This window comes from Hippocampus zosterae, chromosome 11, assembly GCF_025434085.1.
Source record: "Hippocampus zosterae strain Florida chromosome 11, ASM2543408v3, whole genome shotgun sequence".
Taxonomy (NCBI): Eukaryota; Metazoa; Chordata; class Actinopteri; order Syngnathiformes; family Syngnathidae; genus Hippocampus; species Hippocampus zosterae.
Genome location: NC_067461.1, coordinates 10,222,384 through 10,241,614, shown reverse-complemented (window position 1 = coordinate 10,241,614; position 19,231 = coordinate 10,222,384). Strand labels below are relative to the sequence as shown.

General features: G+C 41.2%; 1 protein-coding gene and 1 long non-coding RNA gene across 2 annotated transcripts; both read left to right on the top strand.

The window, feature by feature from the left end:
* The first annotated feature begins 453 nt into the window (after positions 1–453).
* On the top strand, positions 454–12,105 carry drgx (dorsal root ganglia homeobox). The gene is made up of 6 exons (XM_052079542.1): positions 454–689; positions 1,137–1,237; positions 2,107–2,208; positions 7,714–7,886; positions 9,416–9,528; positions 9,606–12,105. Exons 1-6 carry the CDS (start codon positions 632–634, stop codon positions 9,953–9,955), a joined length of 897 nt encoding a protein of 298 aa, XP_051935502.1. The 5' UTR covers positions 454–631; the 3' UTR covers positions 9,956–12,105.
* A 2,952-nt stretch (positions 12,106–15,057) lies between these two features.
* On the top strand, positions 15,058–17,316 carry LOC127609961 (uncharacterized). Its single transcript, XR_007964706.1, has 3 exons — positions 15,058–15,520; positions 15,682–15,745; positions 17,154–17,316. It is a non-coding gene; the product is annotated as an uncharacterized LOC127609961 (long non-coding RNA).
* The last annotated feature ends 1,915 nt before the right edge of the window (positions 17,317–19,231 follow it).

Sequence of the window (19,231 nt, the reverse complement as noted above, 5' to 3'; positions counted from 1 at the left end):
CACACGCATACACACATACACACACACGCAAAGAGGGGTGAGCGAGAAAAACATAATCCGATTAGGAGCAATTAGCCGTGAGATTGTGCGACACCCGATGAAAACCTTCCCGTGGTCTGCTACCCACGGCCCGCGGGCCATATGCGATCCGCCAAGCAAATGTAAAATAACATCTAAAAAAAAAAGAAGAAAATTATGACTGAAACACACAAATGGTCATCATTTGTAACAATTTGCTTTCATTATCTGTCATCATTTTAGCACGCCCCCGGAGGACATTAATGCCCCGAAAAGGTTGACATCATGGATACTCCCCGAAGTGTGTGTGTGTGTGTGTGTGTTCATTGTTGTGTGTGCGCGTGTGTGTCAGAGAAAAAGAGAGAGAGTAGGGGGCGGGGGTGGGGGGGCAAGTGGAACCTCCCAGTCAGAGTCCAACCTTTCTTCCCTCCAGAGCAGCATCTCATTCTCTATCACGCACACACAGTGTACGCACGCGCACAGACCGTGAGTGCAGTTTTGAGAGGATGCTCCCGCAGCCCACTTCCCAACTTTGACGTCCATGTCGTGCGTGTTGCGATCGGAGCAGGGATTGTTCTTGCTTGTTCGATTGTAAAGTAAAACTCTTGGCAGGATGTTTTACTTCCACTGTCCTCCGCAAATCGACGCCGAGTGCTGCCGCTCCAATACACGTAAGTACATTTTTTTAAAAGTGTGAAGCATGAAAAAATGGCTGTCTGTCACTTCGTGTGAGATATTTAGTGCACTGGTGTGACTTTCTTTCCATGTTCCTGTTACGTTTTTGTTGTGCATGGTTTGCGCTCTGGCGAAATAGAAAATGAAAGAGGATTTTTTCCAAGGCACGGATGTTGTGAGGCTGACTTTGTTTTCAAAGTCCTTCATGACTCCCATCAGACTCCAAAACAACGTCAAAGTTTCATCATGTAAACAAAGGCCAAAATCAATCGAGCAATGTTTGCTGTTGCAGATTTTGCACTCAGAATCTATATTTTTCTCGAAAGGAAAAATAAATCAGTGCAAATCCTTGTGATTTTTTTCCCTTTAATTTCCAAAACGGACATTTAAAACACAAGTATGTGATTGACAAAGTGACCAAACGTGTGGAATGTACTTTTCAGTGAATTCGAGCACTTTTGCAAACCACGCCCCAGCTGACTTTGACGATGGCTTCCTTCGTAGGAAACAGCGGAGGAACAGGACCACGTTCACTTTGCAACAGGTATTGCACATATTCAAACTGGACACACTCCGCATTCATCTGTTCACCCCGCAAACCTTCGGGGAATGTATACATATACACTATTTTCATAAAATCCCAACCTTATTGTTTATTTGAATTACATTATTTGTCAGTTCATTTCGTGATTTGTTTATTGTTATTGAAATACGTCGTTGGCTTTGTTTTCTTCATCTTGTTGAGGACGTGGTGTTGTGTGCACATCGTCAAGTATCACTGCTTGCATTGTATTTGTCGTGCAGTTGTTAAAAATGAAAATCCCGGTGGGGGTGGGGAATCATATTTAAGATAATAATCATGCTAACAATTCCAAACTTGGTAGAAAGTTGCTTTCTATGCGTGAAGTGCGGAAGTAAAAAAAGCTTCATTTATATATATATATATATATATATATATATATATATATATATATATAATGTAGTGTGTGTGCGTGTGCGTACGTGTGTGTGTGTGTGTGTGAAACATATGCATGCATTTATAGTATGTAAACTGTCTATGTTAAATATAGATGTGTAGATATTAGGTAAAAACCTTAAATATTGAATTTATTAACACAAATCAATAATAGCATGCATACATAAACTGTATTCATCATACATAAATTGTATTTATTCAAAAGAATGTGAAAATGATATGTACCATATTTTCACATATTTCTTTTACATTGCACTTTTTTTAAGATGTCACATTTTTTCTGAGTGGCTTTTTATTTTAAAATGTAAGCATGCTTCCTGTTGATAGATAGATGTGTATGCATTCATATTAATATTAATTATTATACATTTAAATTATGTGCTACTGATTGTGGCGCGCGTGGGTGTGTGTGTGTGTGTGTAATTGTGCTTTGGAAGCTGGAAGCCTTGGAGGCGGTCTTTGCCCAGACTCACTACCCAGACGTGTTCACGCGCGAGGAGCTGGCCATGAAGATCAACCTGACCGAGGCCAGGGTGCAGGTGGGTCTCGGCTTCCCCTGTGTCGTTATCAACCCTCTAATTTAATAAGGGACCTAACTTTGATTCATCATGCATGATCAGCGGCCTTAATGTTGTTGGGTAATTTGTCAAGTGTGTGTCCATTTCCAAGACAAACGTCAGCATGCAAAAAAAAAAACGATCACGTTACGTCACTTCCTGCTTTTTGCATGTAATTGAGTGAGACATAATGGTTGGGTTCATCCCATTTAGCTTCAGGTCCGATAATGAAATCCAGCATTGTAAATCAGGACCCGTCAACAAATTATTCCCCCTAATCCGATTATCACATTGACTACCCAGTCAGCAGAGGCATCTGGCCCGGATTCGGCATGAAGCTGGCACAGCTGGCCTTGAGTCGGCATTGGCATAATGCATGTGGGCTGAACACGGCCCAGGGGTGGCAAAGGAGGCACTGGCTTGACTCTGGCAAACCAGATGACGGCCAGTTGTGGACTGAAGTATTTGGGCCAGAAATCAATTTACAACTCTGGCCCGAATATGGCCAGCCAGTATTGAGCCACCCTTAAATGCAGTTTCAGATTTATTTTTTTCAACACACAGCCTTGTTTTACAATTGCAATTGTGATGCGGAATTCCATTCATCACACACACACACACACACACACGCGCGAGGTTCAATCAGGCCCGCAGGATAATTTAAAAATGAAAAAAACATGCATAAAAGACACAGAATTAATTTTTCTAAGAAGGTGCAATTCATTGAGTATCCGCTAGGAGACACTGCTTTGACGAGAGAAGAAGACAACAGCAGCCTCAGTCCGTCACTGAGACACACCCATGACAGCAGACGCTATCAATAGCACTCTCACATTAACACATTTAATAGCACTCTCCTTAGTTTGTAAGGTGTAGGCAGGGATTACATTTACATTTTACATGCACGTGTAAATGGTTTGAAACTTCCTTTCTTTATAAATCTTGTTTGATCATAAAGTCCATTACTATATTTTTCAATACCAGTTACTTGTTAAAATTTGTACAATTTTGTATATAGTAAAGTATGGTATAATTTTAATGGTCCGGCCCACTTTACATCTACCGAGGCCGTATGTGGCCCACCATGTGAAATGAGTTTGACATCAGTGATGTACTAAGGCGTTTTTACACAGTAAGGCGTTTTTAGCCGAAAAAACAACCATTTACACAGGCCACATACGGCCTCGGTAGATGTAAAGTGGGTCACTTTTTTCGGCTAATAAACGCCTTACTATACTGTACATGGTCCTTTTTTCGGCTAAAAACGCCTTACTATATATGGTCGGGTTTTTTTCGGCTAAAAACGCCTTTTTAGCCGAAAAAACAACCATTTACACAGTAAGGCGTTTTTAGCCGAAAAAAAACAACCATGTATAGTAAAGCGCTTTTAGCCGAAAAAAGGACCATGTACAGTATAGTAAGGCGTTTATTAGCCGAAAAAAGTGACCCACTTTACATCTACCGAGGCCGTATGTGGCCCACCATGTGAAATGAGTTTGACATCAGTGATGTACAGTAAGGCGTTTTTAGCCCCCAAAAAACGACCATGTATAGTAAGGCGTTTTTAGCCGAAAAAACAATCATTTACACAGTAAGGCGTTTTTAGCCGAAAAAAAACAACCATGTATAGTAAGGCGTTTTTAGCCGGAAAAAAAAACGACCATTTATAGTAAGGCGTTTTTAGCCGAAAAAAGGACCATGTACAGTATAGTAAGGCGTTTATTAGCCGAAAAAAGTGACCATGTATAGTAAGGCGTTTTTAGCCGAAAAAACGACCATGTATAGTTAGGCGTTTTTAGCCGAAAAAAACGACCATGGTATAGTAAGGTGTTTTTAGACGAAATAAACTACCATGTATAGTAAGGCGTTTTTAGATGAAAAAAATACCATGTATAGTAAGGCCTTTTTAGCCAAAAATAACGACCATGTGTAGTAAGGCGTTTTTAGACGAAAAAAACGACCATGGTATGGTAAGGCGTTTTTAGATGAAAAAAACTACCATGTATAGTAAGGCCTTTTTAGCCAAAAATAACGACCATGTATAGTAAGGCGTTTTTAGATGAAAAAAACTGCCATGTATAGTAAGGCGTTTTTAGACGAAAAAAATGACCATGAATAGTAAGGCGTTTTTAGACGGAAAAAAACGACCATGTAAGGCGCTTTTAGCCAAAACAAAAATGACCATGAATAGGAAGGCGTTTTTAGACGAAAAAAAACGACCATGTAAGGCGTTTTTAGCCGAAATAAAAACGACCATATAGTAAGGCGTTTTTAGACGAAAAAAAAGACATTTTATAGTAAGGCGTTTCTAGCAAAAAATAACCATGTATATTAAGGTATGCATGCATGTATAGTAAGGCGTTTTGGCGAAAAAAAACCCGACCATTGTATAGGTAAGGCGTTTTTAGCAAAAAAAAAAAACGACCATGGTATAGTAAGGCGTTTTTAGCCGAAAAAAACTACCATGTATAGTTAGGCGTTTTTAGCCGAAAAAAACGACCATGGTATAGTAAGGCGTTTTTAGACGAAAAAACTACCATGTATAGTAAGGCGTTTTTAGACGAAAAAAATGACCATGAATAGTAAGGCGTTTTTAGACGAAAAAAACGACTATGGTATAGTAAGGTGTTTTTAGCCGAAAAAAACAGCCATGGTATAGTAAGGCGTTTTTAGACGAGAAAAACTACCATGTATAGTAAGGCGTTTTTACACGAAAAAAATGACCATGAATAGTAAGGTGTTTTTAGACGGAAAAAAACGATCATGTAAGGCGTTTTTAGCCGAAACAAAAATGACCATGAATAGGAAGGCGTTTTTAGACGAAAAAAAAAGACATTTTATAGTAATGCATTTCTAACAAAAAATAACCATGTATAGTAAGGCATTTTTAGCCAAAAAAACCCCACCATGTACAGTAAGGCGTTTTTAGCCGAAAAAAACAACCATTTACAAAGTAAGGCGTTTTTAGACGAAAAAAAAACAACCATGTATAGTAAGGCGTTTTTAGCCGAAAAAAAACCCGACCATGTATAGTAAGGCGTTTTTAGACGAAAAAAACGACCATGTATAGTAAGGCGTTTTTAGACGAAAAAAAAACGACCATGTATAGTAAGGCGCTCTTAGCCGAAAACAATGACCATGTATATGGATGTAGATGGAAAAAACGGCCATGTAAGGTGTTTTTAGCCTTACGACCGTGTATATAATTAAGCGTTTTTAGACGGAAAAAAAACGACCGTTTTTTTGAAAAAAAAAATCACGTTTTTAGATCATTTTTTTTCGTCTAAAAACGCCTTACTATACATGGTCGTTTTTTTCGGCTAAAAATGCCCTACTATACATGGTCGGGTTTTTTTCTGGCTAAAAACGGCTCTTTGTTCACTTCAAAGATGTGATGGTGACAGGAAGGAGAGCATGAGAAGACAAGAGGAGAGCGCAACAATTTGATGGACAGAAAAATACCGTTCAAGAGTAAGCTGCATCCCAATTTGGACTTTATGTTCACTGTTAAATAAAGAAAAGGGCATTTTCCACTGTATGTGGAATTATATGTGAGGTTCACAAATTATGACAATAAACATATTTTTATAACAGTCGTTTATTTTAATGTGGGTCAAATATGGCTAATGAGTGACTTAGTTGAGGGTGAATTCAGGCTGATATCAGGAACCTGTTCTGTCCCAGCGTCGGGCCGGAGTAGGGCCAGATATGGTTTTACAATGCGGCTCAGATCTGAGCCAAATGCGGCCCACATCATGGATGCCAGACGTGGGCCACTGCAGGACCGTCATTCATTGAGGTAATGTGGGCCGAGTGTACGTGCCGTGTCTGCCCCAGAGCTGGGCCAGACCAATTTTGCTGACTGGGTATTATTCAATCAGTGCAACCAGGGATATTAAAGTTGCATTATTATTGGGAAATAAATGTCATTTCTGTTGCAGTGTTGTCCCCCCCACCCTCCTTCCATCCTTCCTCCCAGTTTTTTTGTTGAGTGTCAATGGGGCTCCCCCGCATTAAGAGCACGCTGCAAATGGAGATGAATGGAGCAATTATAGGCCATTGAGAGAGGTGGTGGCGGTGGGGGTGTGCGATTCGCATTGGGTGAGGGGTGGGGGGCTTGACTTGTAGCAGGAAGGTGCAGGGGTGAGATAAGTCTGTCGGCTGCATTGTTGTCCCGTCTGCATGTTTGCTCGGCCTTGTTGACATGACACAATGGAGAGGTAACCTCCATTCATTGGCACGGCATGATTAATGCCTGCTTGAATGTGCTCCTAATCGAATGTGATGTTGTCAAACAATCCCTAAATGGGCAAATAAACGACTTCATGGCCGCCTCTCTCGGGCTGCACAACTGTCAGTGGGAAGTCATTAAAATATGATAATGAAAAATGGCTCAATTAAATGTTCTTATAGGCTATGACCTTCATTCGATAAAGATACCGCCACTACTTGTTCTCACACGTGCTGGCTACAACTTTTGCATCTTGACCGCGCATGCTGCTGTAATTTGACAGACGTGACGAATGTGACACACTAAACTCAAACAGCTACTACAACAAATGACATATTTGACACATACTTGTCACACAGTGCACAGCCATCTTTCTAACTGAATCATGTTGCTCGGTGAACATCCACCATGTGCCCATTAGATGCTAACGTGAGCCAAAAAATGTTTATTTTTTTGTGTATGTTGATCATAACCAATTAGTCCACTATCAAATTGATATTTGACATACTTGTTGTACCATCCAAAGTATTATTTATATTTAACATATGCCACACCACATTGCCTACACTTGGCCCATTTGTACAATGGACTAAATAGCTTTGATATGACTTCCTCAGATACCACACTAAACTGCCTATATTGGACATACCTACTCACATATTAAACTATAAATATATTTGACATACATACATACATATATGAAAAAATAAATTAAATATATATACATACATATCTGAAAAAATAAATTATACAGTATATATATGTATATATACTGTATATATTTACAATACTTTAATTCAAAACCCGCATAGCATATACTGTAAGCAATATGTGTTCTAGTCGTGTTGTAACTGTTAGGCAGTGACTGAATATATATATATATATATATATACACACACACACACTGTATATATTTACAACATACTTTAATTCAAAACCCGCATAGCATATACAGTAACCGGGTCATAAGTTACCCACCCCTGTGGACGCGTTGTACAGTAACAGTCGTTTTAAGTCTTTATGTCCTCTTTGTTTTCAAATCTCTGAATAATCTCGCGCCACCTTACCTCTCTGAGCTCATCCGCCCCTACACACCTGCCGGCGCCTCAGGTCTATGGACCAGTCTTTGTTAGTCGTCTTACTGTTTATTGTGTATGTTAAATCGCTCCATGCAGCGATGGCTGTTTCAAAGAGCTCTATAAATACTGTTGACTTGACTTGACGTGATCAGAAAGTCATTGATTGTGTCACTGCAGGTTTGGTTTCAAAACCGGCGGGCCAAGTGGAGGAAGACGGAACGAGGCAGCACGGACTCAGAAGGAGGCAAAGAGCAGCTGAGCGAGGCCGCTCCTCCGGCTCGCGGCATCAACTCTCAGTCGCCGGTGGAGCCCAGCAGGAAGCACAAAGAACCGCTGGACATGCAACAGAGGTGAGATCAGAAAGCGATCAAAAGCCCGACATTGCCTTTAAAACCGTCGCATTTAAGCACGGAATCAAACTGGATGAACACCAAATTGTACGCTTGATCCACATCCTGCATATCCAAGCATTTTCTCTTGTAGCATCATGCATTATTAAACTGGAAAATGACTGTAAAGTCGCCTTGTTTAGGAAAACATCTCTGCACTCAAATGTAATTAGTTGCCAGTGGATGATCTACACAAAATGAGTTCACTAGTAGTTGCTGCATTATATTTTTAGCTGGTCGCTCTTTTATATAGACCATATTTCAGAAAAAAAAATGGAAAGAGGGAATTTACTCAACTGCAGATGGGGACAGCTGCCTATTTAGATGGAGGCCGCGCTTGTTTAATCACCTCAAACAACATTCCGGTGACACGACAATAACGTTCAGTAGAGGTCAAATTTAAAAAAATTAAAATGACTCATGGAGAAATGGAGTAAAATGGCAAGAGCAAAGGCAACCTGAACAAATATTTCCTGCATCTCCCCCCCGGCACAGCGATGTGGATGTCCACTGCATTGTACACAGTCGACAGAACCATCCACCGAATCATCTCATCTTTAATACTGTGCAACGTATTAATTTCCTTTATTTGCCTTGCTGTTGCTGTTTTGATGAGCAACAGATTTCGAAAGGGTTCAACAGTCAACTCTTTCATGTCTATGTGTGAACATTGGCGTCGATGAAACAACATAGTTAGTTATCCAGGCCAGCAAGGTCTTTTCTTCTGACCCCTAAACACTCTCAGAATCACTGGCATACTTTTACAACATAAATTCTCTTGTTTCATGAAATTGTATGAATTTCTTGTCTTTGTTTCGTCGCATTTCACGTCGCTCCACTGCTTCCGGTATGCATGTGTGCTCGACTTTTTTATTCCTCGTCTAATCAGATTTCAGCCTTTTTCCCAAACCTTTCAGAATCTGTAATTCTGACCATTGCAACTGACACTAAATGAACAATGTGACACTTTCTTATAAATTCAAATCCAACAAACAACCACCAGAAAAAAAAAAACAAACACTGGCTCTCCTCCTTACAAATGGCTTTCTAGTTCAACTATGTGAAAAACAAAAGTCAAAAAAAAAACGAGGGCACACGACAGGCACCGCTTGTCACTTCCACGCATTTTTCATCGTTGTACCGTGTACGGCATTTTTATTTGATTTGAATGTTTTCTATAATTGTGACTTGACGGTGGTGGTAGTCGAGGTGGACTGAAGTCTCAGGTACCAAATGCCAGTGAGACTAGAAAATGGATGCTGGATGGATGGATGTAATCGGACACTTCACATTAATCATGAAGTTGAGAAACAACAACATAAGACACATTTTTGAATATAAAGTATTTCACCGAGTATGCATATTTCATTCCTGATATGTTAGGAAATATTGTTATAACACATTAATATACAGTCTATACACCTATTTATATCATAAAATCATATTTCTATGCATATGTATGTTACCTGGAGATTCTTTCTTTTGGGCAGTATGAACAGGCCGGTGGGTCCCGGTGGTCCCTTCTTTCCATCGTGTCTACCAGGGACCCTCCTCAACTCCGCCACTTATGCTCAGGCGCTCTCTCAGGTCGCCACTTTGAAAGGTGATCCTCATCACAATAACGATCATCGAAATTCCGATCATCAGCATTCCACAATGTTGAACGCGTTTTCCTTTCAGGTAACGCTTTGTGTTCCTGCTGCGTTTCGGACCCCATGGGCTTGTCCTTCCTGCCTCCCTACGGTTGCCAGGGCAACCGGACAGCCAGCGTGGCCGCCCTCCGCATGAAGGCCCGCGAGCACTCCGAGGCCGTGCTGCAGTCGGCCAACCTGCTCGGCAGCACCGCCGCCGCCGCCTCGGCGTCCGGGGCGGGCATGGTGAGGCACCCCGCGGGCGCTCCGGCGCAGGCGGAAGCAGGCGGGACGAGAGGCGGGGACGCCTCCAGCCCCAACCTGACCTCGAAGGTGATGGGGAGCGCCCCGGAGAAGCACCCTCATTGCTCCAACAAGGACGGCGTGGAGAAGAAGTGAGTGTGTGGACAACACCCGAGTGACAGCTGAGGGCTCGTCGAAGCGCAGCAATGGAGCGTGCACGAGATCTAACTATTTATTGGACTCTTTTGAAGAATAGATATTACTGTTTGTGACAAACATACTGGGGAACTTGTTGACCTCACAAATGCACACACATTGGGATCCGTTTCGCTGCACTCTTTGATGGACCAATGCAGTTAAGTCCGAGATGATTCAAACGCTGGACACATTTTGAGGTAAAATGTTGAAAATGGGCTTGTAAATGACATCTGATTGTTACAATGATGATTATTATTCATACCCTTTCTCTTGTTGCATGCGCATTCAATGTTCGAAATGTAGAGTGGAATAGAATATTCTTAGTTTCACCAAAATCGATATGAATCGTTTTTAGAAAAACAAAAACTACTACCGGTATTTTTCATTGACATTTCAAGCACAATTAGCCGCACCATTTCATGTTTCCGGATTAATTTCTGGAATAATCTACAGAAAGGATTTTCAATTAATGGTTTGGGAAACAAAACGGTTTTGCGGACAGCCGTCAGACGACCTAAAATATTATTTGAGTTACTTTGCGACTATAATCTTCATTTCGTTTTTTGGATTGACTAATTTAATTCTTTATCAGTATTTATTTGTACGTGGACTTTCAAGCTACATTTGCTGGGTTTTACTCTGGCGGGAAGCCTTGAGCGAGAACATTATTAACACCTAAACACTCCTTATGCAGGTATTGACAAAGTGCATTCTGGTAGAATTAGGGGGGGGGGAATCATCTTACAGCCTTTTACCACTTTATGGTGTCTTTCCCAGCTAAAATATAAATAGCCAATATCTAATTGATTGAATAAAAATGTATACGTGTATGAATCATTTGGGGGTTAACTGTACAGTACATATAAAAAGTCTACACACCCCTGTTCGATTCAAATGGCATTAGTTTTTTCAAAGAAAAAAAGACCAGGATACATCTTTAAAGAATTATTTCCACCATTAATGTGCATGGCCGGCCAGTACAACTTATTTTTTTCAAGAGCAGTAAAAATAAAGGACTTGGAGAATGCGGTTGCACAACTGGGAATGTGGTTGTGTTTAGACATTAAAGGAGTCATGCAAGTCAAGTCAATAAGGGAGTCAAAACACACCTGCCACCATTTTGGTTGCCTCTGATGAACCCACATGAAGTTCTAATGTGAAGTTTGCGGAAAATGTTTAAGCTTTCTAGTGGAAGGTTTTGTGCAAATACGAATTGTTATTTGGAACTGCTCATAATTCACTTCACTAAAGGTTGACTAAAGGTCCTAGGTCCAGCTGAAGAAAAAGTGAGCCGTCTCTCATTTGAGTTTGAATTGAATTCTGAACACAACCACAGTGATAGTTAAGAGGGAGTGTACACAACAACCGAGTCGTTCATATGACTTTGCGCTCAAAGATTTATTTTTAAAAATTAAGCAGAGGTTATATTTCAAGTTGTATCAATGGTGAAAAAACATTTTGAAATCATTTATCTCGTCTGCTTTTTTTAATGTCACAAAAATATGGCATTCAAACAGGGGTGTGTAGACTTTTTATATTCACCCTATTTGTTACTTCCAGGAATAGCCAATGGATAATGTGAATTTGCCACTTCAGTGGGCTCATGCTTACTTATTGTAAATGTTGATGCATGTAAAGAGTAACTTCACGGCAGCGTTTTTGCTGCCTTTTTGTGTGTGCGTGCGTGAGTGTGTGTGTGTGTGTGTGTGTGTGTGTGCAGGTGTGTGTGTGTATTTCCGGAAATCAATCATCGTTGATCTTGAAGTGAACGTGCACTTTAATCGAAAACAGTAATATCCAATCAGCCGTCATCAGCGGAACTCTGTCCACGTGCCAGTCGAGGGGAAGTGAAAAGCAGCCCGGGTGTCTCTCTCTTTTGTTAGCGCGATGACCGACAGACAGCCAACACAGCTCGGCTGCTGTTGTGACATGTTCGTGAAAACAATTGAACATGTAGGCGCTCATGTTGCTCTCACTGCAGCCATCTGTTCTTATCCATTATTTAGCAGCTCAGCTTGAAAGCCCGCAGAGCATCGCACCCGATGGTTATCATTCATTTACTTGGAGGAATCTTCTTCTTGCCTCTTAATAAAGCCCATTAAATGTGATCATCTCAGCGTATTCGTGGTCCACTTGAACAAGATGACCTCACATAACAGCCGATGTCTACTGTATTAATTATTATGATTATTTGATCACTTCCTCCCTCCCCGTGATGGAACAGATCCCCATCCTGGAGGATTTTCAGGAAATGACTTTTGATAAGTCAATAACACAATTAAGTCAACTGCGCACACATTATCGTGAATAATTGATGACAAATTATGTATTACCGTGAAGTAGAGCTTCAATAATTGATGAAGTGACACCCTGCTGAGACAAGGGGGAAAGAGCTCGCGTTAGAAGTGTTCTCACATTGTACATGGCGACGGCGCATCTGTGTGCAGGTTTCAAATGTATCGACCAATCAAGCCGGTCGGTGGATCGTCTCTAATTGCTTTTCTTAAAAAAAAAAAAAAAAAAAGAATATTCAAGTCAAAGGAGAGATACAAATTTGTGCATGTGTTTGTCATACTTCTATGACTATAAATCTAAACTATATACAGTAAATAAATAACTACAATGATACTAAGTGAAGAAAAAATGCAAATGATAAATTACTGAGCATAATATATATTTACATACAGGTACACACACACACATTATGGCAGCTACTATCCTGATACAAATGGTTTAAAAAAAAGTCATGGAGAGTGGCATGGCAGCTAATATCCTGAAACAAATGGTTAAAAAAAAGCACCAATCTGTACACCGCAATCCAATCCCATTCTCACAAAAGATGTAGAAAAACACATTACGGCTTCCCAAAAATTGAATACAGTTGCTGTGGAATTGAATCATAACAAGCCAAAACAAAGCGTGCTGGAGTTGTAATGACTCCGATCATCATTAAGTTCTGCCCCTAATTCCCGGCTTTAATATTTCATAAAGAAGTCAAGTTGGTGTTGACATTCAGCGGCAGCATGTGGCATCATTGATGATTGTACAAGTCGTTGTGTTGCATTGTTATATCAAATTAGTTGGAGAGGAGCCAGAAAAGCAGACAAACATGGGAAGAATGTGGCTGATAGAAGCTCTTACATTGCAGTTAATGGCCTTCTTTTGTTGCAGTAATGAAATATTTTTGCAGACATGTGGTCAAATGTGTTCTGAAACCACACACACACACACACACAAACACAGACACACAAACGCACACACACACACATACACGCACGCACACACGCACGCACACACACTACAGTTCATGATGCAGAGTCCATCCCAAGGGCTAGAAACTACCCGCTCCGTATTACCATGTCTGCTTTTAATTCCTGCACCAGACCTGATCAATAACCCAATCAACTAGGATCAATTAAGATCATCTCTGAATTGTGGTATTCCAAACGAAGCAGATTTTAATGCTGCATCCACTAATGTGCAGGTGGGCCATGTGCCACTCTAGCTCATTTCTTCTTACTCAGCAAGTGAGGGCCTCCCAGTCAACATTTGAGATCAATGATCAAACTGAAAACATTTGCAACAAAATAAGATAAAATGTACACTTGGACTAAAAAATATGAAGATTGGAGTCTTTGATTGGAATTTTTCCACTAGAGGGAACTAGTGTGCAGGACTCTTCTTCCTCCAAATAGCACACATTAGGTTAAGGAAACACACACACACACACACACACACACACACACACACACACACACACACACACACACACACACACACACACACACACACACACACACACACACACACACAAAATAGAAATGTAATAGAAATATGATTTTATGATATAAATAGGTGTATAAACTGTATATTAATGTGTTATAACAATATTTCCTAACACATCAGGAATATGTATTATAATCATATAGAATGATAAGATATTAAATGTGCTCTTAATTTATTATTATATTTTATATTAAAAGGTAATACCATGAATAGTCCTTCTATGTCAATTAAATAAAGCTAAAGAACATATGATAAAAATAGACACTGTATGTATACATGTGTGTCTTTTTGGGGGGTAGGTGGGGGGGTAAAGTTTACATCCGGATTAACTTTAAAGAACACAACAGAACATTGTTAGTGATCTCAAAACAAAATGTTTTATGGGAGGAAAAAAAGATGAATTAGGTAGATGCCTTTTTGTCAGTCTTCCAGTGTTTTTGCTGTGACCTGCTGATAACATTCTGACATGCTAAGCACAGTCGCCACCTCCCCGTTTGAAGCATCTTGAAAGTGAGGTTTTGTTTATCAATTGTTAGGTGCAGTGTTAAGGCTGAGGATGTCAAAATATGGCCGACGTGTTGAAGAGGACTGTTGGAATACCAATTGTAACTGAATTTTGCTGGTCGGATTCTTATTAGAAAACAGCAAGTTGGGCCAAAAGTATCAACACATTGAACCCATCAAAAATGTTTTCAAATTAAGTTCACTTGGCTGTAGAAGGTTACAATGCAATTAAACGAGCATCCCGAAATCTCACCCGAAAACAAAATCTTTCTCACTTTTTGTGCTTTGTGTGCATGTTTGTAATTCTTGCATGTCCTATTTTGAAACTCACTTATAGTGGAGAAAGGCTAAAGGCTAAATCCCCTAACAGCCCACATCCAAAATACTGACCACGTCCAAATACTTTCGGACCGACGAGTACAGTACACGTAGTAGTAAATGCGCAGTGAGAGCGTGTGACGGGCCCGGGCAGCCCATGTGTGCGTGTCCATCACGCTGCCAGGCCGGGCCGAGCCGCGCACCCGCCAAGAATCTCAGGAAACAATCTGCTGCTGCAATCTCTTATTATAGCAACGGGCTGTGGGAGGGCTCCAGTCCGCCCTCCTTCCTCCCTAGTGGCCTTTTCGGCTCGAGGTGGGTGAGAGAAGCTGTAGTCGGGTAGATTGGCTCATGATAAGGTCTACTGGAAAATGGAAGACAGAGAATCCTGTACGCGGGCTCGATTGGGTTGTATTAATGAGCAATTGACACTCTAAGTGTGAAGCCATTTAGGTCACAAACCCCAAAATAACTACTCCAAAATGTATTTCTTTATTTTTAAATCATATCTCCTCATAAATGTATCCACGGTGAATATTTCCTCGTCTGCCCAAAGCTCATTCCTGAGTGAGCTGTACTCATTTAAAAATAGTTGCCAGGCTGTTTGTTTCATCCATGTGATACTCGACACCACAGGATCTCGTAGACCTGCACGTCAGCTCCGAGCCCCCCGTTCTGTCCCCCCATGATGGAAACTCTCTCTGGGACTGCTCCTCTATTTCTGTTTGCGCCGCGGCCCGAAACCGGCGCCCGAGCGAGGGTCCCCAACCGAACTTCATAGAGGACTTGGTTTAGAGGGTGACGACGGTACGGCCAGTGAGGGGGTAAGGCAGGACTCCCTCCAAGGCCTGTTTTGCGGAGGGTGGGAGTTTGGAATCACTGGAAGGCCTAAAAGATGGAATATTACCTTGGAAGGTAAGACCTCACTTGACAAAAAAATATCTTCACTTTCAACAGCCACCATAGAAGACGGCAACATTTAATTGTTTTCTTGTCGCGTAATATTGTCTGCCTATTAGTCTTTTGTACTTAAAACGATGTGGAAAAATGTTTTTAAAGTATTCTATGTGATGTAGGTGCACCATGGCAGCACAGGTGTAGAGCTTAGATGTGCTTTAAATACTTCTGGATGCCTTCCAGGTAAGAAGATATTAATGATTGTTGATGATGGTTCTCCCCAGTTTGGCAGCTAAAATAAAACACAACCGCATGTGATGCTATTGCTCACAATTTGTGACCCTCTTCCAAGAAAATCAGGGCAGTTATGGTAGCTTTTGAATGTTATTTGAAAATCTAAAAATACGTTTGATAGAAATACTTTTATAAACAAGTCACTGTGACTACTTTACTGCAGAGAAACAAGTGTTGGGTTAAGTTGAAGCACATGATGTTCTTTAGCCAAAATTAGTCACGGATTTCAGTGAGGACATCATGGCATTCTCGTTCTTATCATGTCTTCCTCATATTTCTGAAATTGCAGTTTGGATGTTGGTTTCTTCCCTTTCTTTGCATATTTTGCACATTTTTCTCATGCATGTATGAGTTTGCTCCGGGTACTCCCGCTTCCCCTGACCGATACGCCAAAAACATGCATGTTCAATTAATTAAAAAAAAAATCCACGTCCAAGTATGAATTATATTTGAATTCTAATGTGTAATTAGCAATATGTGCAAAGTCAATCAGAACATGGCAAAATAAATAAGCGGCTGATGCAAGATCAGTTAACGTGAGTTAACGGAATGTCATTAGTTGAGACTGTCAGAAAACTAACATGCTAATATTTTTCCAACACTTGAACATTAGTTTAAAAATAAAATAACACATTGTTGTCGATCAAAGGTATACCTTAAATATAGCAAAAGATAATAACGCATTATCTTTTTTCAATCAATAAATATACCTTACAAAAAGCCTGTGTTTGTAAATGGTAAAAAGATGTAGAGGGTTATTTAAGGGCAAAAGGGTGGTGCAGACAATAATAACTCACATGAGCATGTCTTTTGGGTGAATAGCAATGATGCAAATTTTCATAAACATGCCGGGCAAGGTCAGACTCTTTGAGCGGAGGGATTTACAAGATTGTTTTGGGAATCACATACAAGACAGGAATTGTAAATGGAGTCGTAGCTCCGCATCAGTGTCGAACAAAACACAAGCCGCATTTCCTGCCTGCAATGTTGATTTTGTTGGACTTTGGTTGAAAGGGATTTTAATTTGTGATTCATGTGTTGCTCTGGTGTGTGTCTCACTGGCCCTGCCTGCCCATGTGTGTGCCTCAATCGTGTCCTGTTCAAATGTTTATTTTAAGAAGCAGTATTAGCTTCACTGTAATTGTGTCTCTTCCTGGAAACATGTCAATATGTGTATCTCTAATCCTACTTTTGACAAAATTCTGTTGTCAGAGTTTGCTAATAAATTAATGGTTCTGAAATCCAAGACCGTTGCTCAAGAAAACGAACTGGTTGCATGAGACCGAAAGGCACAATTCACTTAATTAAGACATTATCTGATGTTAAAATGATAATGCAACTTTTTTGTGTTTTGTAGGGAATTTTCAAGATTTGTTCGGATGAAGCACAACTGAGATGCACGGCTATTTAATAGCTGGGACATTGAAGGCGGGGTTCTTAAGATCTGCAAAGAAACATTGTATGAGTTGCTGAGGTGACAGTTGGAGTGAACGACTCAGCTCACTGTTGGCGAGCCTGCACCATGACATCAGTGGAGAAACGTCGCTCGAGCCGAAAGAATGGCAGACATCGGAAGCAGAGCGACGGAGGTTTTAGTGACACATCAAGCGGTGGATCCTTCTTGGACGAGACGGACCGTGAAGTCCGTAGTCTCACAGACAAAGCCTTCAGGAGTCTCTGCGTTGGAGAAGAGGCCATTTACAATGACTCGGACCTGGGTCCATCCTCACCTTGTCTCCAGAGGGACAGACAGCGCGCCTTCAGTCCGAGTGGGCTGGAGAATGAGGATGGTGAAAGGGAGGAGCTTAAAAGAACAGCTCATGAGAGCTTCAGCCTGATGGTGCAGCAGTATGAACATGATTGGACTCATGACGGAATGTATGGGGCAGAGTTGAACAGAAATCCACAGTGGGATGTTTGCGGAGATGGGGCACCGGGGAGGGTTTCTGCCACATTCCAACATTCCTTAATGGGGATGACCCAGGAGGATAAATCTCTTGAAGAAGACCCACTTAGCTATTTTAGCAACGGAGCCACAGACTTGAGTTTGCGGCATCAAAGAAGCCGTTCCAGAGTTTCTTCACTCATCAGAGCATTTAACTCTGAGGGTGGAGCAGTTATAGAGGATCAACTCAGAGAGTGGAATGATGAGGCACGTTGGAATAGACCAGATTTGATGAACATACCTTCATCATATCAGCAAAATGTTTCAAATGGTCATTTCCCCATGGTTGGCCATTTCTCATCCCAGGACACCAACTTTTACTCCACTGAAGCAGCTGGGGTGCCTCACATGAACGCTGCCTCCTCTTTTATGGGATTGCCCCCCTATACTATGATGACACAAGTGGACTGTAACACCAACTTCTTTATACACAGCGAATTCAGTCCCTTCAGAGTATGGCGAGACCATAACCGGTTCCAACAAGGAGAAGTTTCAAGACATATGCACTGTTCAGACTTCCCTAAGTGGAACCACACACCCATGTGCAAGGAGCTTTCACTGGAACCCCAAATGAATGCTTCCTCTACGTTTCAAGAGCGAAGTGGTAGGCACCACAGTACGATGATGGCCCCTGAGGTTTCCAACCGTCCTCTACAATCCATTTCAACATCCACAAGGTTGCAGAAAGCATCTGCCTTGGAGAAGCGCTGTGAGTCTGAGCAGGCCGTACATTATCCCCACAGGATGAGCACACAAAGTCTTGGAACAAACAGAATTCCAACCAGACGGCCATCAACAGCATCACCCACTGTAGAGATGTCTCGTCATGTTCAGGAAACCCTCAGCTCTGTTGACGCCCTCCACCAACAGATCAAAATAATGACAGAGCAAAACAACAATGCAGGGATGACAGCTAATAGACGTGGAGCTTTTCCGAGCAATGACACTCTATTGCCAGTCACAACGGAGCGAAACGCTGCAAATCAAAGCAGCAGTACTTTATCCACTCTTGGTCATATGCTTTCGCCACAGGTTCCAATGTCCCAAGCAGAGCCTCCGGAAAGTCAACAGAAGGTAGGTTATTCCCAAGTTATGGAACATCCTCCAGTGCGTGCCGAAAGCAGGGGGGCTATGCCTGATGTAAGGATGTCAAGCTACAAATCCAGAGCCAGCAGCCTCCTCTTCAATCTCAAAGATAACAGAAAGAGAGTGAAAAGTACATACAGTCCTGCCAAATTTAAAGGGTGCGATACTACAGAAAAAAGCAAAGAACTTCCTCTCTGGGAATCCAAAGACATTGTGATTGATATACCTGAGCACTTACAAGGAGACATCCAGGAATCCAGCTGGACTGATGGAGCCTCACATCAATATGTTAAACCCTATCACAGTCCCAGACTTTTTTCTCCTCCACAGAATTCTAAGCCCAATACCGGGCAAGTTTCAGACTACAAGACGGCTCAGAGACAACATGAAAATGACACCAGCAA

Excerpts from the sequence above, each read along its gene's own strand:
- drgx (XM_052079542.1), top strand. The coding sequence starts at position 632 with ATGTTTTACTTCCACTGTCCTCCGCAAATCGACGCCGAGTGCTGCCGC. Across the intron at positions 690-1,136 it reads GTGCTGCCGCTCCAATACAC|TGAATTCGAGCACTTTTGCA; the intron begins GTAAGTACATTT and ends TGTACTTTTCAG. Across the intron at positions 1,238-2,106 it reads CCACGTTCACTTTGCAACAG|CTGGAAGCCTTGGAGGCGGT; the intron begins GTATTGCACATA and ends GTGCTTTGGAAG.